At 46.4% G+C, this 26209-nt stretch overlaps 1 protein-coding gene across 4 annotated transcripts; it reads left to right on the forward strand.

The window, feature by feature from the left end:
- The first annotated feature begins 1080 nt into the window (after positions 1–1080).
- LOC100622132 (solute carrier family 22 member 6-like) lies at positions 1081–25882 on the forward strand. Of its 4 annotated transcripts, XM_085010898.1 has the most exons (6): positions 1081–1726; positions 6811–6914; positions 10809–10932; positions 11088–11203; positions 24281–24472; positions 25005–25882. In XM_085010898.1, exons 2-6 carry the CDS (start codon positions 6865–6867, stop codon positions 25072–25074), a joined length of 552 nt encoding a protein of 183 aa, XP_084867024.1. In that variant the 5' UTR covers positions 1081–1726; positions 6811–6864; the 3' UTR covers positions 25075–25882. The 4 variants fall into 4 exon arrangements, with proteins under 4 accessions (XP_084867024.1, XP_084867025.1, XP_084867027.1 ...); XM_085010899.1 differs by lacking the exon at positions 6811–6914; XM_085010901.1 differs by lacking the exons at positions 24281–24472; positions 25005–25882 and adding an exon at positions 2837–2920 and having other exon boundaries at positions 11088–13749.
- The last annotated feature ends 327 nt before the right edge of the window (positions 25883–26209 follow it).

Raw genomic sequence — 26209 nt, forward strand, 5'->3', positions numbered from 1 at the left:
GTGGCTGTGGTGGAGGCTGGCAGCTGTGGCTCCGATTCACCCCTAGCCTGGGAGCCTCCACATGCCGCACTGTGGCCCTCAAGAGAAAAGTACTGAATGTAGTCTAGAAACAAGAACACACTTTCATTTTGAATGTTTCCAAGTTGTGTCAGCCAATCTAGACAGTTTGTATTTCCATATAAGTTTTTAAATCTTTTGCCAGATAGGTATTTTGCAAACATTTTCTCCAACCTTAGAGCTTGTACTTTCATTTTTATAACAATTGAGGGAAGGAGAAAAATTGGGAATAGAGTGTATTATGATGAGAAAAGTGGCCCTGCTGATATTAACGTCTGATGTCTGATGGGGGTTCACTCTTTGTGCGAAGGTTAAGCTGAGCCTTAGCTGAAGGCCCAGGTTCTGGGGTTCACAGACTAGGGGGTGCTGTTACCTCCAGCACAGTGGTGTTTCTTTATCCCCTTTTTTTTTTTTTTTTTTTTTTTTTTTTTTTCTTTAGGGCTGCAGCCACAGCATCTGGAAGTTCCCAGGCTTGGGTCGAATCACCTGCCAACCTACACAGCAGCCATAGGAATGCTAGGTCCAAGGCACATCTGCGACCTACACCACAGCTCATAGCCACGCCGGATCCTTAACTTACTGAGCAGGGCCAGGGATAGAGCCCGGATCCTCATGGATGCTAGCTGGGTTCATTACTGCTGAGCCACAAGGGGAGCTCCCACAATGATGTTTCTGTGTGAGCTCTTCCGAGTCTCCCCCCAACTTCATCAGGTCCAAGTGACATTGAGAAAATGCAGTTCCTCTGGGGCTTTGGGCTCACACCGGCTGGGGCCTCCCTCTGCTCTTTCCTGTCCTCCCCCAGGGAAGAGGTGGCTTGCTCTGGCCTGGTGAGGAGATTCAAACTGCTGAGCTTTGGGGCATCACACATAACCCTACGCAATCCGACTTCACCTGCCCTTCAGATCCCTCGAACGAGTCATTGACCCGATGAGTCTTAATAATTGAACGTCCTACTTTCAAGTCATAGTTTAACTCGGTGCCTTGAGAGAAGTTATAAAAACTAGTTTTGAGTTCAGGTGACCTAGGGCTACAGCAGACCCAGGAACAGATGAGCTGAGGAGACAAAGGGCAGTTCGTCCCCCACCCCCCTCAACACTGAAAGATAGCTGACAGGTGTGGGAGTCCGGACCTCAGCTCCAGTGCCGCTGCTATAGGTCCTGCCCCGTGGCCTTCACTGACCTCCTGCTGCAGGTCGGGGGAGTCGGCCGCTTCCAGCAGATCCAGATTGTTCTGCTGACCCTGCTCATGACCTTCATGCATAACACCCTGCAGAACCTCACGGCCGCCATCCCCACCCACCACTGCCGCCCACCTGCCGACACCAACTTCAGCAGGTGGAGGCCTGGCTGCCCCGGGACGGCCAGGGGCGGCCTGCATCCTGTCTCCGCTTCACGTCCCCCCAGCGGGGACCGCCCTTTCCCAGTGGCGCAGGGACCAACGGCACGGGGACCGCAGAGCCCTGCACCAATGGCTGGATCTCTGACCCCAGCACCTTCCCTTCCACCATCGTGGCTGAGCTGAGGACCCCTGGATCCCCTAACCCCCACGTCCAACCCTGTGACCCCATCTTACCATCCCCACACACAGACATAGACGGTGTGAACCTGACCGGAGTGCGTCTGACTGTGGGAGGACCCTGGAGCCTTTAAGAGCTCTGCCCCAAACACAGGTAAGAGGACAGGGGCAGGGGTGGGTGGGGTGGAGTTGAGGTCTTCCTGGTAGAGAAGGTTGTGGAATTCCTTGCAGAGGGTGGCTCCCTGCCCCTCCACTGCCAGCAGAGAGACAGTTACTGCTGCTGGAGATTGATATGGTGCTTTGGTTTCCCTGAAGGGTTGGACGATTCCACAGGGTAAGGGCATGGGGAGGTGGTACAGAGGAAGGGAGAAAAGAGCCCCGCAGAGAGTGGAGGGTAAAAAACGAATTCCTGAGCAGGGGATGCTAGGCTCAGAGTCCTAGAGACAAAAACCATTTCCTGACTTCATCTAGAAATAGCTCTCAGCAGCTGGAGCCAAGAGATGGAGAGCAGCCAAGGAACTAAGAGGGGAAAAAACAACAGGGTTATGGGGAGGGGGGAGTCCTTTCATCTCTAGTAATTTAACACCCATCCTCTGAAACACACATGCAGTCGATTGTCGAGTCTCCCTGCTAAATGGTGCATCTGGCTGAATTCTGCACCTCGTAGCTGTGACATCGATGATGCTCTTAACATCTGTTCTAGTTCATGGCCTTTTGGTTGCAAGGAAGAGAGGCTGTCTCAAGTCGGCTCATGAGAAAAGGGACTTGCGGGGAATCCAAGTGCAGGAAATCCAGGTGTGTGTCCAGGCCTCACAGAAACTGCAACCAGGAATTAGAGCCCGGGCCATCTCTATACACTGAGCTCTGTTACTCTCTTTCTCCATCCGTTTCACCTGTGTGTTCATATTGCAAGACAGCCACCCGTGCCTGCTCTGATCCACCACCCCTCAGATTCTTTTTTTTTTTTTTTTTCTTTTTATGGCCACACCTGAGCCATATGGAAGTTTCTGGGCTAGAGGCCAAATTAGCTGCAGCTGGGGCCTATGCCACAACCACGGCAACACGGGATCCGAGCATGTCTTCGACCTATGCCACCGCGTGACAATGCTGGATCCTTAACCCACTGAGCCAGGCTAGGGATCGAACCTGCACCTTCCCAGAGGCAACATCGAGTCCTTCACCTGCTGAGCCACAATAGGAATGCTTACCTCTCAGATTTAGGGCCCACCACCAACCAGGACGTTTCTGTGTATCTTCATTCAAGTTCTTAAAAAAAGGCTCTGATTGGCTCAGCGCGGCACACTGATGCACAACTGTCGTTCAACGCAAGCTCATCTGAGCATGAAGAGTAAGTATATAAAGACTCCCGAGGCCAAATCCCAAGATGGGCAGAGGTGGAGCTGGCTCTACAGGCAAGAGGAAGCAGGGCCGTGATGTCATCAGGACCCTTGCTGACGCTCTCCCGTCTTTACCTTTCTTTGCATACCAGGCACATAGCTGCCTCCCAGAGCCTTCACCACGTGGCCTCTGACATCCCAGGCTCACTGCTAATAACGTCTTCATCAGAGAGAAAAAAAGTTTCTGTCTCTCTGCTCCAACACTGAAAAAATCTAGGACAGATTTATTTGCGACCTTCGGTCCTGTGCCCACCCCTTGGTCCAATAGCTGTAGGGAGGGAGGGAGTTATTATGAAGGACCAGGCTGAGTCTTAATTTCGCTTCTGTTCTGCAGATGCTAAACAGCTGTCATTCCACCGCTCTACTTCCTGGGCCCACGACCATCGGGTTTCTTTTCTCTCTTGTTCTTTCCCCTGAGGCCAGTCTCATAGCATCTGTTCATTTCTCATAGCCTTTATCAAGTTAGCAAGGCAGAGCTTTCCTCGGCAGCAATTCTCTCAGTCTCCCTCAAATCCACCTCTGTCTGTTCCTAGACTTTGGTTCCCGTTGGCGATAAAGTAATTCTATATACATGAAGCCCAGGAGCCCACGGAAATATATGATCCTCAGAGTCTCGTGGGCACGTGAAGAGGACATAGTACATACACAGTGAAAGCCAGGGCCAAAACCAAGGTGATGGACGCCCCATGCACCTGTCGCTTTTGCGGATGACAAGCACAGTGAGGCAGAGTCGAGGCAGAGAAGTTCTTTCTGAGCACATAGTCTATATTCATTTATCCATTTCTAACCTGAACTATACCCCGTTTCATCGCTAGACCACATACAGGTCTTGTTCCTTTGCATTCCTCTGGTTTGTCACCTCTTTCCTACAGTCTCTTGGTTCTCATCCTTCTGTTCCTCAGTTCCAGTATACAGGGTCCCTAACCCCTCACTGTAAGAGGCCCCACGTGCCTCTCCTCGGTCGTATTTCACTCACTGTTAAAATTATTACCCAGTATAACACAAATCTTTAATAAATAAGTTATATCAGAGAGTTCCCACTGTGGCTCAGTGGGTTATGAACCCAACGGGTATCCATGAGGATGCAGGTTCGATCCCCAGCCCTAATCAGTGGATCAAGGATCCAGCATTGCCATGAGGTGAGGTGTAGGTCACAGATGCAGCTCAGATCCCGTGTGGCTGTGGCTGTGGCTGTGGCGTAGGCCAGTAGCTACAGCTCCAATTCAACCCCTGGCTTGGGAACTTCCATATGCCACGGGTGCAGCCCTAAAAAAAAAAAAAAAAGAAAAAAAAAAAGTTACCTCAGATAACACATAGAATTACAGAATAGCAGTTATTTGAATAAAACAGCGATAAAGTCCATTGCTCTTTAAAGAAAGTGTTCAAATGCCAACCTCCCAAATTTTACGTCATGTGATGTGTGCATCCACAGGGGATTCAAAGTCCCGCAGTAGAGTTCCCACCATGGCACAGTGGGTTAAGAATCTCAGTGCAGGAGTTCCCGTCGTGGCGCAGTGGTTAATGAATCCGACTAGAAACCATGAGGTTGCGGGTTCGGTCCCTGCCCTTGGTCAGTGGGTTAATGATCCGGCGTTGCCGTGAGCTGTGGTGTAGGTTGCAGACGCAGCGCGGATCCCGCGTTGCTGTGGCTCTGGCGTAGGCCGGTGGCTACAGCTCCGATTCAACCCCTAGCCTGAGAACCTCCATATGCCACGGGAGTGGTCCAAGAAGTAGCAAAAAAAAAAAAAGAATCTCAGTGCAGGATGTGAGGGCAATCTGGCTGCGACATCTGTCACCCCATTGATGGCCAGGGTTGATTCAGCTGATCTGGCTGGCTAGACGGGTGTCCCCTTCCTCCCTCACTGCTCCATGTGCGTCCCCCCCGCCCCGAAGCCGACCATCCCCGAGAAAGGAGGACCGTTCTTCCGTCAAGGGTATAGGAGTAGCGGCGCTCCCCTGCTAGAACCTCCAAACGAGCTCTCAAGAATCTGACTGCATCAGCTCAGGTCACCGTGCAGGTGCGGGGTTTGATCCCTGGCCCAGAATAGTGGGTTAAAATTTCCGCGTTTCCTTGGAGAATAGCCTTGTGGCTGCCCTTCGGGAGAGGAAGGGAGTGGGAGGGATCGGGAGCTTGGGGTTATCAGATACAACTTAGAATAGATTTACAAGGAGATCCTGCTGAGTGGCATTGAGAACTATGTCTAGATACTCATATTGCAACAGAACAAAGGGTGGGGGAAAAATATGTATACATGTAAGAACAACTTGATCCCCTTGCTGCACAGCGGGGGCGGGGGGCGGGGAATAAAAAAAGAAAAAGAAAGAAAAGAAAACACAATGAAAATTTGAGGGAAAAAAAAAATTTCCGCGTTTCTGCCACTGAGGCACAAGTTGCAGTAGTGGCTCGGATTCAACCCCTGGCTCGGATTCAACTTCCATAAGCTGCAGAGGTGACCATTAGAAGAAGAAAAAAAAAAAAAGTCCCAGAGTAATCATTACATTCACAAATAAGGATTTCTCTCCAATCAAATCAGGAAGAGAAGTAATGACACTTAAAGGATGAATTCATTTGGACATAAACTAACATATTTTAGGGAGCATTCCCTAATCGTCCTGATCAAGCCGGCCCCTTTTCCTTTTTTTTCAGTTAACAAAAGAAATGAGTTTTCAGATCCACTCCAAAGTATACAAAAATGAGCTCTTAATTGTGAAGGAAATGCCACCGCTGTTTGTCATTTTGACTTAATTTTAATAGCACATCCATCCGTAGTATGATTCCTGCAGGCTAGAGAGCTGTTTTACTCCAGCTAGAGAGGAAGCAATTTTAAAGTGAGAAGTTTTTTCTTATATACATTGAAAAGAGCAACAAAGTGTAAACTATCAATTGAGGTATCCAATTGCTGCTAATTCAGGATGGCAAGTAACTACCACCCCCGCAAATGTGCTTATGAGAAGTTGATGGAAGAATGCACAAGGGCATTTCACAGACCCCAAGGTCAAGAGCCTGAGCCCAGCCCTACGATGGACCAGGATCAGGTAGTTCAGGAGAACTGCAGCTGGACTCTCCATCTCTGCCTCTCTGGCACTAAGCTCTCACCTTGACGTCTCTCTGACTAGATTATTGCATCCTTTGCCCCTCCCCGTCTTCCTTCTCCCCCACCTCCTCCTTCTTTTTCTCCCTCTCCCTCTCCCACTCTCTCTCTGTCTCATGATTTCTCAACTCCACTTCCACGCTGTTCCAGCCTTGGCTGTCCTTACGAACCTCGCTTCTCTGAGTTGCTTTTTCCAAGTTTTGTAAGAAAAGAACCTGATGAGCTCTGTCTGCCCACCTCCAGGGTCACTTTTCTTCAGCCACACCCAGGTCAAAGAGCCCTGAAAGAGGGTGAGGTGTCAGTGCTTGGAGAAGAGGGAGCAGTCTGGGAAGATATCCCTTTACACATCTTGTCTGTTTGTTTTTGCTTTTTAGGGCCGCACCTGCAGCACATGGAGGTTCCCAAGCTAGGGGTCTCATCGAAGCTACAGCCGCCGGCCCACACAACGCCAGATCCGAGCCGCGTCTGTGACCTATACCACAGCTCACAGCAACACCAGATCCTGACTCCCTGAGCGAGGCCAGGGATCGAACCTGAAACCTCATGGTTCCTAGTCAGATTCATTTCCACTGCGCCATATTTTGAAATAACTTCTCACCAGATGATGAGAAAGTGTGGGTGACTCAGGGAAGGAGGCCTCCTTACGTGCTAGTTCCAATTCAAGATCCTCAGCCCCACCAGGAGAGAGGGAGTGGGTTTTTGTGGGGCCAACCCAGCTCTCCCTGACCCCAGTTCTTCCTTCCTCACAGTGGGATCTCATATGCACACACAAGAGCTTGCCGCAGTTGAGTCAGTCCATCACCATGGCAGGGGTACTCGTTGGAAGCTCTATATTTGGGATCACAGCCAACAGGTCAGTGGTGAACAAGGCTGAATCAAGAGCAAAGGCCTCACGGAGTTCCCATCATGGCTCAGTGGTTAATGAATCCAACTAGGAACCATGAGGTTGCGGGTTCGATCCCTGGCCTTGCTCAGTGGGTTAAGGATGCGGCGTTGCCTTGAGCTGTGGTGTAGGTCACAGTCTCGGCTTGGATCCCGTGTTGCTATGGCTCTTGCATAGGTAGGCTGGCGACTACACCTCCAATTAGACCCCTAGCCTGGGAACCTCCACATGCTATGGGTGTGGCCCTAAAAAGACAAAAAGACCAAAAAAAAAAAAAAAAAAAGAGCAAAGGCCTCAGCCCTCTAGGGAGCACTGGCATCCTTGAGAATCTAGGGAGGGACACAGGACCGTTCCACCCAAGCCTGACCACGTCTGGAAAGTCTGTGGGAACTATATATCAGCATTTTCCATGTTTCTCCTCATTTCAGTTACTCCTTACAATTATGCTTGCGAAGCCAGGGTGAATGGTACTATTATCTGCATTTTTTTTTTTTTGATGAAGACATTAAGTTTCAAGGATGATAGATAACTTGCCCAAACTGCCTAGAAGGAACCCAAGATAATTACGCTATTAATTATGGGGAGCAGAATTGGAGAGAAGAGGAATTTTCCTTTTTCATTACTATGCTGTTTGAATTTTTATGATCATTCATTACTTTTACGGTGCTATAAAGTGAAAGTTAAATGTTTACTTTTTTAAAAGTACAGTCAGGGAGTTCCCACTGTGGTGCAATGGGATCCACGGCATCTCGGGAGCACTGGGGCAAGGGTTCAATCTCTGGCCTAGCACAGTGGGTTGAGGATCTGGTGTTGCCATAGCTGCAGCTTGGATCCGATCCCTGGCCCAAGAACTCCATGTGCCACAAGACAGCCAAAAAATTTTAAAAATAAAAAATAAATAAAAGTACAGTCAGTACAGCTACTAAGTGGCAAAAGCAGGACAAGCATCGAGATTTCCCGACATCCTGAAGAAGTCACTTTCCACCACTTCTGCCTTGTATGTGACACGTGAGTGTCACAGAAACACAGACCTAGGAATCGGTAACCACTAGGGACAAGTCTCAGATCTGCCATAACTGTGTGGCACAGCCTCTCTTGGACTTGGTTTTTCCATTTATATAATGGGGGCCATGGCGAGAGTTAAATTAGCACCTGCAGCTCAGCATTGGTTACCCTAACCTTGACCATCTTCCAGGCCAAAGTCCATAAAAAGACATGGGATGAATAAGAGGCGGCATAAAGAATCAAATTTGAAAATATTAGAAATGTCATAGCAGATCAAAGACACAAAACTAGATCTATTATTCATAAAATATAAGCCACAGACATGTCCATTCTGCACAAAGCATAAACCTTGCATGCATTTCCCCCCTAAAAAAAAATCACATAAGCCAAGCTCATAGATACAGAGAACAAGATGGCTAGTTGCCAGAGGCAAGGAGGGGTAGAGTGGGGGTGAAGGGTGTCAAAAAGTACAAGCTTCCAGTTATAAAATAATTCGATCATGGGAGTGTAATACACAGCATGATGAATATACTTAATAACACCATATTGCTTGTTTGAAAGTCTCTGAGTAGATCTTAAGTGGTCTCATCACACGCGCGCGCACACACACGCACACACACGCACACACACACCAATCATGACTATATATGGTGATGAATTTTAAGTATATTTATTGTGGTGATAACTTCACAATATATACAATACAGAATCGTTATGTTAGACGCCTGAAACTATTTATAGTATTGTGTGTCAATTATACCTCCGTTTTTTAAAAAGCACACACGAAAAGGCTGTCTCCTGTCTTAACAGGAGTCACCATTGACCAACAGTTGAAGAATCAACCACACCCCAGAGCAGTAGTTCCCAAACCTTGGGAGCTTGTTAAAAAATCAGATTTTTAGGAGTTTGTCATGGCTCAGCGTTAATGAACCCAACTAGTATCCATGAGAATTCAGGTTCAATCCCTGGCCTTGTTCAGTTGGTTAAGGATCTGGTGTTGCCTTAAGTTGCGGTGTAGGTTGAGATGTGGCTCAGATCCTGCATTGCTGTGGCTGTGGTGTAGGCTGGCAGCTGCAGCTTCAATCTGACCCCTAGCCTGGGAACTTCCCTATTGAGCGAAAAAAAAAAATCAGATTTTTAGCTTACCTTTCAGATATTCACCAGGCCTTGCGTAGAACTTAGGTATCTGGATTATTTTCAACACACCCCTATGATTCTGATGAAAGTGTGCAGCTCCCTTCAAGGAGATATCATAGGTTGTGTCAGGACCCTGGACAGCAGCAACCAAAGGCTCCTCCCAACACAAGGTCCCCTGGATGCCAGCAGTTACCCAACTATTCCCCACTTCCCATTCCAGCATCGAACTCATGGCCACATGTACGCAGCCTGAAAAGCATCTGTTAGATTGTCCAGGGCACTAAGGATGAGACAGCCGAGGACATGGGGTGGGGGAGCAAGCAATGTGTTAAGTTAAGTGGGACACAGAGTTCCCGTGGTGGCTCAGTGGTTAATGAATCTGACTAGAAACCATGAGGTTGCAGGTTTGATACCTGGCCTTGCTCAGTGGGTTAAGGATCTGGCGTTGCCATGACCTATGGTGTAGGTTGCAGACACGGTTCGGATCTCTCGTTGCTGTGGCTCTGGCATAGGCTGGCAGCTACAGCTCCGATTAGACCCCTAGCCTGGGAACCTCCATATGCTGCGGGTTCGGCCCTTGAAAAGGCAAAAAGACAAAAAAAAAAAAAGAAAAAAAGAAAAAAAGAAGTGAATGAAAAGTGAGGCAGAAAGAGAGGGGAATAAAGTTCTGGGGCAGAGTTCTAGACAAAAAAAGTAGAATAGGCAAGGCCCAGAGGCCAGAGTGTGACTCACTGAAGGAAGGGAAAGTGGAGCAGGATGGCCTGAGGGTAAGGCTTGTTCATCTCTATTTCCCAGGTCAAGCAAAGGGCATGGCACAGAGTTGCCAACACAAAATATTTGTTGAATTAAAAAGAGTTGAAGGAAGTGCAGAGGGAGTGGCTGTAGACAGGTCAAAAGGGGTTTGGGACAAGCAAGGAAATATGAATGTTGGGGTTGGGGACACCGAACAGGAGTATGCCTGGGAATTCAGAGCCTTCCAGTCCATCCTTGCTCCACACATTACTGAACCTAGCCAGAGATCACACCATCCTTGCCTTACCTGTGAGGGGGCTGGGAGTGCAGAGTAGGACTGAGCTGAAGAGAGGAGCCCTTCTACTCCAATGTGAGGATCCTCCTCCATCTGGAAGTGACAATCACCCCCAAATACACACACTCACACAACCCTGACTTCAACCTAAACTCTGCTCTGCTCCCCAGATCTGAAGTGGCTGCTCATCCATGCCTGGCCAGGTCTAGGTCTCCTATTTGGATTTACCCCCACCTTAGATCAGCTGTTCCTGGCTGGCATGGCTTATGCTGTGCCCCACTGGTGCCACCTGAAGCTACTGGTCTCTCTGTCCCTCTTTGTCGTCCTCATCTACTAGAGGTGTGTGGGACCTCGAGTAAGGTAGAGGGTTCACAGTAAGTCACAGATGGACATAGTCTCTCCAAGAACACCCCCTACCTTTCCCCCTAGTATCAAAGCAGATCCAAGCAAAAAAGAACCAATGCCCAGATTGATAGGTAGGGTAGACCATGACCAGAAAGGGGCAAGATGTATTCCAGGTCTCCCAAGAAGACAGTGGCAATCCTTGCAGTGGTACCCAGGTCTCCTAATCCCCAGCCCAGAATTCTTTTCGCCACTCCAAATTGTCTTTCTGCCCTGGTCTGTGCCTGTCTCAGAAAGCCACACCTCTGTCAACCTGTGCTGAAGTCATGCCCACTCTCACCCCCCACCCATAGGTTCTTCATCGAGTCTGCCCTCTGGTACTGCTCCTTGGGGAAACTGGACATCACCCTGAAGGCCCTGCAGAGAGTGGCCCAGATCGACAGGAAGCAGAGAGAAGGTGCCAAACTGAGTGTGGAGGTGAGAATCCTGGGACCTTCTGTGATACCCCTCCCAGGGCTCTGCCTGCCCCCACCTTCATCCTAGAACCCAGGACATCTGATGCTTCCCAAGCAGGGAGTAGAGGGAGGGGTCCTCAGAGGAACCCAATCCCTGAGCCCCTTCTATCCAAGCAGATGCTCCAGATGAGTCTGCAGAGGGGCCTGACCATGGGCCAAGCCCAGCCTTTGATGCTGCAACTGCTGCACATGCCAGCTGTCCAGAAGCTCTTCTTCTGTCTCCTGCCACTATGGTAGGTCCATCCCCACTCAGGTAAGGGGACAGACCAAATGATGGACAGATAAGAAGACTGAGAAAACAGGACAAGCTGGGAAGGTGAGAGGCTGAGGGAGGCCCCCCAGCCAGTGGAAAAGGACACAGGTGCTCTGGAGGCACAGAGGGTTCCCCACTTGTCTAGAGAACGCCCAGCTGTCCCTCTGCTCCTGAGCTTTGAGCTCGGCCAAGTGGCCCTACTGACCTTATGGAAAAAAAAAAGCAGCAGCCACCCCCAGGAGCCCTGATATTCCAGGCCTGAGATTTCTGTATCCCAGGCTTTCACATTCCTCCGAAGATGTCCCTATGCTTCTTCTCTTGCCTTCTAACAAATTACCCTCTATTTAGCACCTTAAAATGGCACATACTTATGATCTCACAGTTTCTGTGGGTCAGGAGCCCAGGCAGAGCTGAGCTCCTGCCTGAGTCTTCTGCTTAGGGCTTCACGAGGATGAAAGCAATGTGTCAGACAGGCAGCATTCTCCTCTGGAGGCTCAACTTGAGAAGAATCCACTTGTAAGCTCACCCAGATTGTTGCCTGAACTCACTCTCTCGCAGCTATAGGACAGGGAACCCTGGTTTCTTGCTGGTTATCGGCTGAAGGTTACTGCAGCTTCTAGAGACTTCTCCGTTCTTCATATGGCTTCCCATATCACCATGCCAGTAAGCAGGGTCTCCAGAGTGGGTCTGCTAGCAGGGGACCGCCCTAGAGTCTATCTGCCACCCTGTCTTCTTAAATACTGTGCAATGTGTCCCTGCCAATAGGGGATCATTTGCCGTTGACAAAAGTACAGCCATTATCTCACTTGATTTGAATATTTCCATAGTGACTCCAAAGGAAAACTTAGAGGTAATCCCTGTTTATAAGTTGATGGTAGGCAGCCAGGATAAGCAAACAGAAAATTTTTAATTTCTTTTATTATAGTTGATTTACATTGTTCTGTCAATTTCTGCTGCACAGCAAAGTGAGCCAGCTATACATCCACACACATTCTTTTTTTCACATTATCCTCCATCATGTTCCATCACAAGTGATCGGATATAGTTCCCTCTGCTATACAGCACAAAAACATTTCTTAATGATTTCCTAATCCTGTATTTCAGAAATAACCACCACGGAGCACATGTCTGTTCAAACATTTACTATTTTCACATACAAGAAACACACCAACACAGAGTAATTTACATTACATGTATTTACAAAAATTCAATCTTACTCTTTGTATAGTTTTAGAATCTTTTTGTCCTTAATATCTCATGAACATCTTTCCACATCAATAAAAGCGGACCTAGACGATTGGTCCTGTATTCTCACTGAGTCACTCCCTCCAGGTGGGCTCCAGTCTCTTTGCCTACGGCAAGGAGCTGGAAGAATTTTGAAGGCAGCAGGTGGTCCCGGCAACTAACAACTCAAGCCAACTCATGAAAGGCTCAGGACAATGAAGTTCCACCTGTTTCCAGACCAAACTGCCTCCAGGCATTGGTGCTGAGAGGAGGAGAAGTGGGGCAATTCACAGGCATGGGGCTTATTTGTGCTAGTTGCTCCCAGGCCAGCCATAGAAATAATAGGCAAATGCTAGAAATTCTGGGGCGCCTAAGTTGAGTATATTCTTGTATCCACTACTCAAGAGCGCCACCATAGGATTCCTGTGCTCCACACACACACCTCCCAAGCTTTACCTTGTTCTCATTCTCTCTTCTCCTCCAGACACACACAGACACACACACAGACACACACACACACACACACACACACACGTACCTATGTTAAAAAGCACTGTCTTCTTTATCATTTACACATCTCCAAGCATCTTGTGCCCTAGGTTTTTGTGGCTGCTGTTGACAGAGATAATTATGTTGATCCAGCTGCACTGAATCAATGTCTTCCCTTTTCTAACAACAAAACTTCACACACAAGATGTTGCCAAACATGTAAGACCCCACATAAAATCTCTAACAAACATTTACAGTACCTATTACCTTTCCTGGAAGTTGCTCCCTATTCTGTTAGAATAAATTTTCCCCACCTCCAAAGAGAACTCCATTTTTAAAGACTACCTAGTATTCCATAATTTTGGAATTTATTTTATTCGTATCAGTGGTTCTTTCCAGCTCTCCCCAATCATAACCAAGAAGCCACAGGCACACATATCCCCTTGCATCTGTCTTACATCCCTTGGAATAAACCTTAAAAGTATACTTACTGGCACAAAATTTTGAAACTATGTAAGGCTTTTCACAGATATTTTCACCTACTTTCCAATAGAGTCATGTTTTACAAATGTGTATAAGAGACTCTTGTCAAGACCAAATACTACTGTGCTGAGAAACAGGAGACATATGTCATTGTTTTAATTCACATGTATTTTATTCTGGAGGGAGTTGAACTTTTTCTTTATATAATTTTGATCTGTTTGTAATTTCTTTTCTTTGTAAACTTTCTGTTTGTATCCCTTGCCCATTTTTTCTTTTCATGGACTCGTTAAGAACCCTCTTTTGCATTAAAGATATTAACCTCTTACCATACGAAAAGGGTATTTTTGCATTTGCCTTTTAAAATCTGTCTTTTAAATTTACCACTTTTTAAAAAATGAGATCTTTTATTGCTTTATCTAATCACATGTATCTTTTTTAAAATTCATTTAGGTTACCCTCCTTCTATTTTTTTTTTTTAGGGCCACACCCACGGCTTATGGCTAGGGGTCCAATTGGAGCTGTAGCTGCCGGCCTAAACCACAGCCACAGCAACGCAGGATCCGAGCTGCGTCTGCGACCTACACCACAGCTCACAGCTACGCTAGATCCTTAACCCACTGAGCGAGGACAGGGATCAAACCCGAAACTTCATGGATACTAGTCAAGTTCGATAACCACTGAGCCATGACAGGAACGCCAAAGTTACCCTCCTCCTGAATATAAAACTATTCACCTGGATTCTCCTGGATGGTGTGAAGCCACCTTTATTACAATACTGTTTCTGGACTCCTCAGTCCCACTGACTTGTCTATTCTGGTGCCAATACTTTTCTGTGTAATTCTTTTTTTAATGGTTGCACTTGCAGCATATGGAAGTTCCCAAGTCTGGAGTCTTGGGAACTTAACACTGGAGACTTAACCCACTGAGCAAGGCCAGGGATCGAACCCACATCCTCACAGAGACATCGGGTCCTTAACCTGCTGAGCCACAAGAACTGCTGTGTAATTCTTAATTATAGGGTGGCTCACATAAGGCTGTCTTCCATGGGAGTTCCCTTCATGGCTCAGCGGTTAACGAACCCGACTAGAATCCATGAGGATGCAGGTTCCATCCCTGGCTTCACTCAGTGGGTTAAGGATCCAGCATTGCTGTGAGCTGTGGTGTAGGTCGCAGATGTGGCTTGGATCCTGCGTTGCTGTGGCTATGGTGCAGGCTGGCAGCTGTAGCTTGGATTCGACCCCTAGCCTGGGAACTTCCATATGCTACTGGTGCAGCCCTAAAAAGAAAAAAAAAGAAAGAAAAAAAGATTGTCTTCCAAGGAGAATTTCTCACATGCCCTTTACCAACCTAGAGGCAAGACGCTGCACTTCAGCACATCTCTAAGGAGCAAAGCTGCCCCACAAAGTGTCACAAAATATTGTTTTTGCTGATTTTATGAAGACTCCCCGAGAGGTGGAAACGATGCTTATATCACATACCACGGAGTCAAAACACTCAACAGCTGTTTCTGTTCTCCCTCAAATCCATTTGAACAGTCAGTGATGCCCCCCCCCCGACCCCTGCCCCACATAAACTCTAAAACCTCCTAAGGGTTCCTCTCCGGGGGTAAATGTTCGTACACCACTCACAGAGCAAAGCTCCTGGCATTAAATGAACCCTCTTTCTTACAAATCAAGATGTCACACACAGACACACAAAAAGGTGTTACTTAAGCATCCCCATGAGGAGGGGTTTCTCTAAAACACCCTCTCCCAGGGCAATGAACGAATCCAAGTATGTGCCTATAAATAGCAGGTCCCTGGGGCAGGGGTTTGGGTAGAGGGAAGAGGATCTATTGCAAAGTGAAAACATTTTCTCCTAGATAATTTTAAAATGTATGATAGATAGCGTTATTTTTTTAGAACTCAAGAAAGACTTTCTTAGCCACGTTCCAAATATAAAAAGGCCACTCTAGGAGTTCCCGTCGTGGCACAGCAGAAATGAATCCAACTAGGAACCATGAAGTTGCGGGTTCGATCCCTGGCCTTGCTCAGTGGGTTAAGGATCTGGTGTTGCCATGAGCTGTGGTGTAGGTCGCCGACGCAGCTCGGATCCTGCGTTGCTGTGGCTCTGGTGTAGGCCGGCAGCTACAGCTCCAATTGGACCCCTAGCCTGGGAACCTCCATACGCTGCAGGTGCGACCCTAAAAAGCAAAACAAAACAAACCAAAAAAAAAAAAAAATGCCCACTCTAAGGATGGATATAAGGCCTAAAGGAAAGGACAGATAGGAGAGCGATTTGCCTATTGCAACTGCGAGACAGATGTGGAAGTTTGGCTGTGACCCAAAACGTATCCCCTCTGCTTGTGCCCCAGGTTGGTACCATATTTCAGCTTCTCTGGCTTGATCATGAATCCGCAATGTTTTGGGATCAACATCTACCTGACACAGGTACCCTTCGAAACTGTGGAAACACCATTCTATTTCCTGATCCTTTTTTTTTTTTTTTTTTTTTTTTTTTTTTTTGTCTTTTTGGGCCGCTCCCACTGCATATGGAGGTTCCCAGGCTAGGGGTCTAATCGGAGCTATAGCTGCCGGCCTACACCAGAGCCACAGCAACATGGGATCCGAGCCGCATCTGCAACCCACACACAGCTCACAGCAACTCCGGATCCTTAACCCACTGAGCAAGGGCAGGGATCGAACCCGCAACCTCATGGTTCCTAGTCGGATTTGTTAACCACTGAGCCTCGATGGGAACTCCTCTATTTCCTGAGCTTTAAGGCCACCAAATCACTTGGTCGCAGGCCTCCCCACTTCTTCTTGCTGCTGTCAGGAATCTTCATTCTGACCTGTGCAAGGATCCCCCTGGGTGAGCACGTGCCCCGGTTCCTGCTCCTGCCCTGGTCCTTTCCCAAGCCCAGCTCCCAGTCTGGCCAAAATCAGCTACCTAGAAGGGTACAAAAGACTCGAGTCTCCTCCCAGCCTTTCCCAGCACCTTAGCATTTACCTCTTTTCCTTCCGGGTCAGACAGTCCTCCGCAGGAGAATGGTGGTTTTAGGAAAAGGCGGTATGAGCAGCTCTATGAACTGCCTCTTTATGTACCCCACAGTAATACGGATGAGTGGGACATGGGGGAGAAGTCCTGGAATGGAACAATTCTAGTTTCTAGAATCAGAAAGTTTCCAGTCAGAAAGCGGGGGAAGGTCAATCAATTGGTTTTGGGGTTTTTTGTTTTTTGTTTTTTTGTTTTTTTTTTTTGCTTTTTAGGGCCATACCCTCAGCATATGAAAGTTCCCAGGCTAGGGGTTGAATCAGAGCTACAGCTGCTGGCCTACACCGCAGCCACAGCAACGCTGCATCCTTAACCCACTGATCGAGGCCAGGGATCAAACTCCCATCCTCATGGATACTAATCGGGTTCACTACTGCTGAGCCACAGTGGGAACTCCCAATCAATTGTTTTTTAAGAGAAGAAAGGCTAACAAAAACATGCAGAAATAATGACAAATTAAAGACAAAAAGCAAGAGGTGGGGGTTCTCACGGTGGCTCAGCAGGTGAAAAAACCGATATTGACTCCGTAAAAATTGACATAGGTCACAGAAGCGGCTTAGATCTGGCATTGCTGTGGCTGTGGTGTAGGCCTCAGCTGCAGCTCCAATTCCACCCCTAGTCCAGGAACTTCATATGCCGCAGAAGTGGCCATTAAAAAAAAAAATAAGATGGTATCAATAACTCCAAATATATCAAATCACTATAATATGCAAATGAATTAAACCTACCAGTTAAGAGGCAGAGATATTCCAAGTTGATTTCAATTAAATCTAGTTCATGCAGTTTATGAGACCCATCTAAAATGTTAGACAATGAAAATCTTAAATGTGGAGAAATAGAAAAAGATATATTAGGTAAATATTAACCAGATGAAAGTTAGATAGATACAGGAGTCAAAACAGACTTTAAGACCAAAAAAATACAACGGTTAAGAATATGGCTCTGGGAGTTCCTGTTGTGTCTCACTGGGTTAAGAACCCAACTAATATCCATGAAGATGCAGATTTGATCCCAGGCCTCAGCGGGTTAAGGATCCGGTGTAGCTGCAAGCTACGGCACAGGTTCCAAATGCGCCTCGGATCTGGCGTTGCTGTGGCTGTGGCGTAGGCTGGCAGCTGCAGCTCCAATCTGACCCTGAGCCCTGGAACTTCCAAATGCTGTGGGTGCTGCTGAAAGAAAAAGAAAAATAGAATATTACTCTGGGAATAAAAGGTAACTAATCCAAATGCTAAGTTGTCTTACCTATAAAACACAAAAAATAATAACAGTACCAGAAATAGATTAAATAGAAAACAAAGATATAAAAAAGAGATTCAAGGAGGCATTCCCGTCGTGGCGCAGTGGTTAACGAATCCGACTGGGAACCATGAGGTTGAGGGTTCGATCCCTGGCCTTGCTCAGTGGGGTAAGGATCCAGCGTTGCCGTGAGCTGTGGTGTAGGTTGCAGAGGCAGCTCGGATCCCGCGTTGCTGTGGCTCTAGCAAAGGCCAGTGGCTACAGCTCCGATTAGACACCTAGCCTGGAAACCTCCATATGCCGCAAGAGCAGCCCTAGAAAAGGCAAAAAGACAAAAAAAAAAAAAAGATTCAACAAAACAAAAATTGATCTTTGACAATATCAATGAAATGGACAAATCCCTCCAAATAATAATTTTTAAAAAAGAAAGATTAGGCATGAATAAATATTAGGAATAAAAAAATCTGAAATATAGATTTAGAGTAATTACAAAGATGCAAAAAAGATCTATAGACAAGTTTACACTAATAAATTTTAAATTTAGATGAAATTGACAAATTCCTAAAAAAGATAATATAGGAAAACTAATTCTAGAATAAATAAAAATTCTGAACATTAAGCTTTAAAATCTTGCCTCAAAGAAAACATCAGGCCCAGGAGTTCCTGTTGTGGCTCAGTGGTTAACGAATCCAACTAGTATCCATGAGATTGCGGGTTCAATCCCTGGCCTTGCTCAGTGGGTTAAGGATCTGGCATTGTCAGGAGCTGTGGTATAAGTCACAGATGCGGCTCGGATCTTGCATTGCTGTGGCCGTGGTGTAGGCCGGCAGCTACAGCTCTGATTTGACCCCTAGCCTGAGAACCTGCATATGCTGTGGGTGCGGCCTTAAAAAAAATAAAAAGGAACAGCAAATAATAGAAATAGGACTGGAAAGGAAAAATAAAAACTATTACTATTTAAAGAGCATAGAATTATCTATATATAAACATCTAAAATTATTAGAAATAGTAAAGTTTGGCAAGATGGCTGGATACAAGCTCAATAAATAAAGATCAACTGCATTCTCTACTCTTCTAAAAATTAGAGTTTTATTTCAATGCCTACATCAAGAAAAATTTTAAATTATATCGAAAAGTATCAAAGAAAATGTAAATAAATGTATTATGAGCATGGATAGGAAATCTCATATGTCAACTCATAACTGACAAAAGATGAAATTAAAATGTTAGTGATTCTAATACTGATTTATAAATTCTATGAAATTCTGATCAAAATCCCAAGAGTTCCCTGGTGGCTCAGTGGGTTAAGGACCCAGCAATGTCACTGCTGTGGTGCAAGTTTGATCCCTGGCCCTGGAACTTCTGCATGCCACAGGCATGGCCAAAAAAAAAAAAAAGAAAGAAAGAAAGAAAGAAATCCCAATGGCTATTTTCAGGAAACTGGCAAGCAAATTCTAAAATGTATATAAAAGTGCTATGAGTCAAGTATAACTAAGGTATTTTTTAAAAAAGAACAGAGTGGGTGTTCCTATTGTGGCTCAGTGATAACGAACCCAACTTGTATGCATGAGGACATCCTGGCCCTACTCAGTGGGTTCAGGATCCTGCATTGCTGTGAGCTGAGGCATCGGCCGGCAGCTGTAGCTCGAAATCAACCCCTAGCCTGGGAACATCCATATGCCACGGGTGTGGCCCTAAAAAGCAAAAAAGAAAAGAAGAAGAAAATAAATGAAAGAAAAAAAGGGCTTCTATTTCTTTCTTTTTTTTTTTTTTTTTTTGTCTTTTTAGGGCTGCACCTGTGGCATATGGAGGTTCCCAGCCTAGGAGCTGAATCGGAGCTCTTGCTGCCGGCCTACACCACAGCCATAGCAATGCTGGATCCTTAACCCACTGAGCGAGGCCAGGGATAGAACCTGCATCCTCATGGTCACTAGTCAGATTCATTTTCACTGTGCCACAATGGGAAATCCTATTTCCATTAAAATAATAAAATAACATTGGCAATAATCCCCAAAAGAGTATAAAGTTTTTGGGGAGGAGTTGTTTGTTTTTGTTTTTGTTTTTTTGCTTTTTGGCCACACACGAGGCATATGGAGATTCCCAGGCTAGGGGTCCAATTGGAACTGTAGCCACTGGCACACGGGATCCGAGCTGCTTCTGTGACCTACACCACAGCTCATGGCAACACCAGATCCTTAACCCACTGAACAAGGCCAGGGATCGAACCCACAACCTCATGGTTCCTAGTCGGATTCCTTTCTGCTGTGCCACATGGGAACTCCTAAAGTGTTTTTAAATATCTTTAAAGTATTCTTAAATATCCACCAAAGAGGTCGAATAAGAGTTTAGGCCAACTATCTGGAGTTCTTGTCATGGTTCGGCAAATTAAGAACCCAACTAATATCCATGAGGACGCAGGTTCAATCCCTGGCCTCACTCAGCAGGTTAAGGATCCAGCATTGCCAGAGCTGTGTTGTAGGTTGCAGACCCTGCTCAGATCCAGCATTGCTGTGTCTGTACCACAGTCCAGCAGCTCCAGCTCCGATTCAACCCCTAGCCTGGGAACTTGCACATGCTGTGGGTGCAGGCCTAAAAAGACAAAAAAAAAAAAAAAAAGACAGAGAGAGAGAGAGAGAGAGAAGCATGTAAAATGTCATTTATTTAGAGAAAATACGATCATCTACCTAGATAAACCAATAAAGTCAATCAACAATTAAAATTAATAAAAAGAGTTCAGTAGGATGCCGGATACGAAATTAAATCAATGACATGTCAATAACAATAACCTAGAAGCTATAACCTAGAACCAATAATCTAGAGAAATAATCTTGAAAATCTTTGAAAATGAAGACACCATTCAGAATAACACCAAAAGCTACATATTATCAGGAAATTAACAGAGGACACCCAAGACTTCCGTGGAGAAAACTCTTGAAAACTTTTTAATATCATAAAGATCATCCTTGTAAATGAAGAGATTTCTACACTCTTGTTTAGAAAGACATAATATAACAAAGATGTTCATCCTCAATTAATTTATAGAAATTCAATGGAATCTAATCAGAATTTCCATTAGATCATTTTTTTTTAGAGACTCCAAAAATTTACTCCAAAACTTATATGGAAGGAAAAAGACCACAATTGCTAGTTAATTCTGAAACAGGAAAGCAAAGATGATGTTTCTACCATCTGTTAGAAATATACAACAAAGCCATAGTGTGTCTATGGCTTTCTTGGTGCAAGAAGAGGCAAACAGAATTAAGAGAGGGCTTGGAGACAGATGGTTAGAGATGGAGACAGAGATGCAGATGGAGATGGAAAGGGAGAGAGAGGAAGAGAGAGAGAGGGCAACTGTATCAATCTGATTACATCAAAAGAATGACTTGTGGGAAGGACCCAATGGACAAATTTAAAAGACAGATGACAGGTTAGGAGGAGATATTTGCAACACCTAACACAAGCAAAGTTCAAATATTAAGAATGTACATGAAACTCCTACAAATCAACAAGAAAAAGAAGGAATCGTAGCAGAAACATGGGCAAAAAATATATATATAAATAAAGAAATGAGGATATTAAAGACAATGAAACCCAGAAGGCTAACCACAGAAAGAATGAGATCATTCTTTACACACATTAAACTGGCAACATTAAAAAGCTGGATAATGGAGTTCCCGTCGTGGCTCAATGGTTAATGAATCCGACTAGGAACCATGAGGTTGCAGGTTCCATCCCTGGACATGCTCAGTGGGTTAAGGATCCGGCGTTGCCGTGAGCTGTGGTGTAGGTCGAAGACGCGGCTCGGATCCCACGTTGCTGTGGCTGTAGTGTAGGCTGGTGGCTACAGCTCCGATTAGACCCCTAGCCTGGGAACCTCCATATGCTCCTGGTACGGCCCTAGAAAAGGCAAAAAGACAAAAAAAAAAAAAAAAAAGAAAAAAAAAAAAGCTGGATAAGGGAGTCCCCGTCATGGCTCAGCAGAAATGCTTCTGACTAGTATCCATGAGGACGAAGGTTCTAGCCCTGGCCTTGCTCAGTGGTTTAAGGATCCAGCCTGGCCGTGAGCTGTAGTGTATGTCACAGACACGGCTTGGATCCTGCATTGCTGTGGCTGTGGGATAGGCCAACGGCTACAGCTCCAATTCAACACCTAGCCTGGGAACCTCCATATACCATGGGTGCGGCCCTAAAAAATAATTAAGTAATTATTTTTTAAAAAGCGGAATCCGTGGTGGCTCCAAGGGTTAAGGATCCAGCATTGTCACCATTGCGGCTCTGGTTACTGCTGTGGCAGGGTTGGATCACTGGCCTGGGAGTTCTGCGTGCCTCAGGTGTGGCCAAAAAATAAATAAAAAGCTGGAAATGCCAAATGTTAGTGGCCATAGGAGAATACAAGACCCCCTACCTCCCCACATGATAAGAGCGAAAGTTGGTGCCACCATTCTGGAGAACTGGCAGCACTCACCCACACACGGAGTAACCCAGTAATTCCCTTATCTTAGAGAATTCCCAAAGACCCCTAAGGATTCATGTACAGGCACCTTCACTGCAATGTTGTTTGAGCTCATGGGTGATGGCAGCAATCTAGATATTTAGGCGAATCGTCGAGAGATGCACACTGTGGCGGTCTATACGTCAGCACGGAAATATCTTTAAAACAGACTGCCGAAGGAAAGGAAAAACAGAATGATGTATTACATATACCATCTAGCTAAATTAAAATATTTGCAAAAAAAAAAAAAAAAAAAAAAAAGGAGGAGTTCCTGTTGTGGCACAGTGGAAACGAATCCGACTAGGAACCATGAGGTTGTAGGTTCCATCCCTGGCCTCACTCTGTGGGTTAAGGATCCGGCGTTGCTGTGAGCTGTGGTGTAGGTCACAGATGTGGCTCAGATCTGGCGTTGCTGTGCCTGTGGCATAGGCTGGCAGCTGTAGCTCTGATTAGACCCCTAGCCTGGAAAATTCCATGTGCCACAGGCACAGCCCTAAAAAGCAAAAAAAAAAAAAAAAAAAAAAAAAAATTTGCACACAAAACAACACATTTTACAAAGACATATTCAAATAAAAAATGCACATCAGAAGTTCCCACTGTGACCCAGTGGGTTAAGAATCCAGCTGTAGTGGTTCTGGTCGCTGCTGAGGCATGAGTTCAACCCCCGGCCCAGCACAGTGGGTGAAAGGATCAGGCATTGTCACATCTGCTGCAGCTCAGATGCAGTCCCTGGCTTGGGAACTTTCATATGCCGTGGGTGTAGCCTTTAAAAGAAAAAAAAAAGCAAGCAAGCAAGCAAGCACGCACATCCATGCAATAGAATAGTTGACTTTGGCAAGGAAGGGATTAAGAGTGGATAATGGTGATAAAAAAAGAGTACACAGTTTTGTTTTGCTTTTTTGTCTTTTTAGGGCCACACCCACGGCATATGGAAGTTCCCAGGCTAGGGGTTGAATCGGAGCTGTAGCCTTCAGCCTACACCACAGCTACAGCAATGCCAGATCCAAGCAGCGTCTGCAACCTACACCACAACTCACAGCAACGCCAGATCCTTAACCCACGGAGTGAGGCCAGGGATCGAACCCACAACCTCATGGTTCCTAGGCAGATTCATTTCTGCTGCACGACAACAGGACCACCTGTTTCTAATCTTTAAGTAAAAGTTTGGGTCATGATTTCTCTTACTTGTGGCTGCAAGTATCCTACTGGATACTTCTGCAGGGTAAAGGAGAATAAACGTGGTCAGCACGATGGCCTAAAAAAAAAAAGAAAAAGAAAAGGGCTTGGTGTGAACAGGTAGGCAGTGGTTGTGGGGAAGGAGAGGATCAGAACTGATCCTGAATGTAGTTTCGAGGAAGAGCCAACCAAATTCATATTTAGGACGTGGGAAATAAGGGCGCAGGAGGCATCCAGCATCATTACTAGTTGTTGTACACCTATAACGGTAATAAAATTTGTTAAGTAATTTAAGAATAAAATAAAATAAAATAAAATAAAATAAAATAAAATAAAATAAAATAAAATAAAATGAAATGAAATGTAACACACACACACACAAAAGAATCATTACTAGATACTTGAGCAGCTGGGTGGTTAGAGGTACCCTGGGCTAGGGATGGGGAGACCCGATCAAAGAGCAGACTTGGAGGCAGAAATGAAGAATTCCTGACCATATAAAATTTGAGGGGCCTTTTAGATGTCCAAAATGCAGATGACAAGTTGGACACTGGATATCTCATCTGGAGCTTGGGGGAGAAGGTGGTGGTCGCCTTGTTCAAAGTTATACAGCAGGTCCAAATTGGAACTGGAGGAGTTCCCTGGTGGCCTAGCGGTTAAGAATCTGGCATTGTCACTGCTATGGCGAGGGTTCAGTCCCTGGCCTGGGGACTACCAAATGCCATGGATGCAGCCAGAAAAAAAAAAAAAAAAAAATGGAACTAGGACCCAGGCTTCCTGGTTCTGAAAGCATTTATTTCCATCTTTCCTTGCAGCCAAGGTATGTGCAAGCATGTGGCCCTAGAGGGATGTGAGAAGAGAAAATACTATCAGCCGTCACCCATAAGCCCCACCACCTCACCAAGGTGCTCTTCCTCCCCGCAGGCAGAGAGGTCTGAGCATGACAGCCTCCTTGGCCAACACAGGCAGCATCCTGAGCCCGCTGGTGAGCACGGCCTCAGAGGTTTACCCTTCCCTGCCTCTCTGCATCTCTGGAGCTGCCTGTCCCATCACTGTCCTCCTGCCGGAGACTCTGGGGCAGCCACTGCCCAACACAGTGCAGGACCTGGAGAGAAGGTAGGCTGCCCCCTCTCCCCACCGCCCAGAGCTATAAGGAGCTCCCAGCTTCTTGATTCAGCCCCATTTGCCAAAAAAAAAAAAAAAAGGCCAGACCTGGAGTTTCCATCTCGGCTCAGTGGTAACGAACCTGACTAGTATCCATGAGGACGCAGGTTCGATCCCTGGCCCCACTCAGTGGGTTAAGGATCCGGCATTGCTGTGGCTGTGGCATAGGCTGGCAGCTACAGTTCTGACTGGACCCTTAGCCTTGGAACTTCCATATGCTGCAGGTGCGGCCCTAAAAAGACAGGGACTAACCAGTGGTCATTCAGTTGGACTCTGGTGGAGCCAAGGCCAGAATCAAGGCCTCCTGCCTCCTGAGGCTCCTGGTCCCGTTCTCACAGATAAGTGGAGTCCCCCAGAATCCTTTCTGGGACTCTCAGCTCTTGGAAACAGCGAGGGATTTGGAATAAAGCGGGACCGCCGAGCACAAACCCCTCAGAAGGATTCCCCAACTCTACTCCCACACCCTGCTCCTCCTTTCCCACAGGTGGAAAGAGAAACCCGGGCAGAAGCAGCAGGAGCAGCAGATGGTCCTGCTCCAGCCTCCCGAGGACTGAGAAGGGGCAAAGCACGGACGGAGCCCCCGCATCTCCTGGAGGTCCTCACCCAGAGGAGGGGGAGAGGAACAGCAGCCAGGGGAAGACGGGAGGGACCCCTGCTGGACCTGTAATTCCAGAGGACACTTCCCCTGGGCCTCCACTCCTAGCCAGACCCACCCTCCCATTTCATTGAAAGTAGCTACACACAACTTCTCCCATTCTTTCCACTGTGGCCACTCCGTATCAGCTAACCCTTGGTGCAAAAATTCACATGGCAGAGTTCCCACTGTGGTGCAATGGGATTGGTGGCGTCTTTGCAGCACCAGGATGCAGGTTCGATCCCCAGCCCAGCACAATGGGTTAAAGGACCCAGTCTTGCCACAGTGGCATTGGTTGCAGCTGTGGCTAGGATCTGATCCTGGCCTGGGAACGCCGCATGTCTTGGGGCAGCCAAAAAGCAAACAAACAAAAAAACACAACAACAACTCATTCGATGATCATTGGTGTAGAAAACCCAGTGGAATCTACACAAACACTACTTCAACAACAAGGAGTTTAGGAAAGTGGTAGGGAGTTCACGTTGTGGCTCAGCGGAAACGAATCTGACTAGTAACCATGAGGACACAAGTTCGATCCCTGGCCTTACTCAGTGAGTTAAGGATCCGGCATGGCTGTGGCTTTGGCGTAGCCAGGAGCTGTAGCTCCGATTGGAACCCTAGCCTGGGAACCTCTATATGCCACGGGTGAGGCCCTAAATAAAAAAAGAGAGAGAAAGTGGTGGATTATAATATTTCTATATACTAGCAATAAACACATGGAAATTGAACTTTTTTTTTCTTTTTTTTTTTTGCCTTTTCTAGGGCTGCTCCTGTGGCATATGGAGGTTCCCAAGCTAGGGGTCTAATCGGAGCCGTAGCCACCGGCCTACACTACAGCCACAGCAATGTGGGATCCAAGCCACATCTGCAACCTACACCACAGCTCACGGCAACACCGGATCCTTAACCCACTGAGCAAGGGCAGGGATCAAACCCGCAACCTCATGGTTCCTTGTCGGATTCGTTAACCACGGAGCCAAGACAGGAACTCCTGGAAATTGAACTTTTAAAAAGAATACCATTTACATAGCATAGAAAATACAAAATATATGAAG

Source organism: Sus scrofa, chromosome 2 (assembly GCF_054392235.1).
Source record: "Sus scrofa isolate SSC_HxYL_T2T_F1_AM1 chromosome 2, Sscrofa_HxYL_maternal_Yorkshire_Landrace_v2.0, whole genome shotgun sequence".
Classification (NCBI taxonomy): domain Eukaryota; kingdom Metazoa; phylum Chordata; class Mammalia; order Artiodactyla; family Suidae; genus Sus; species Sus scrofa.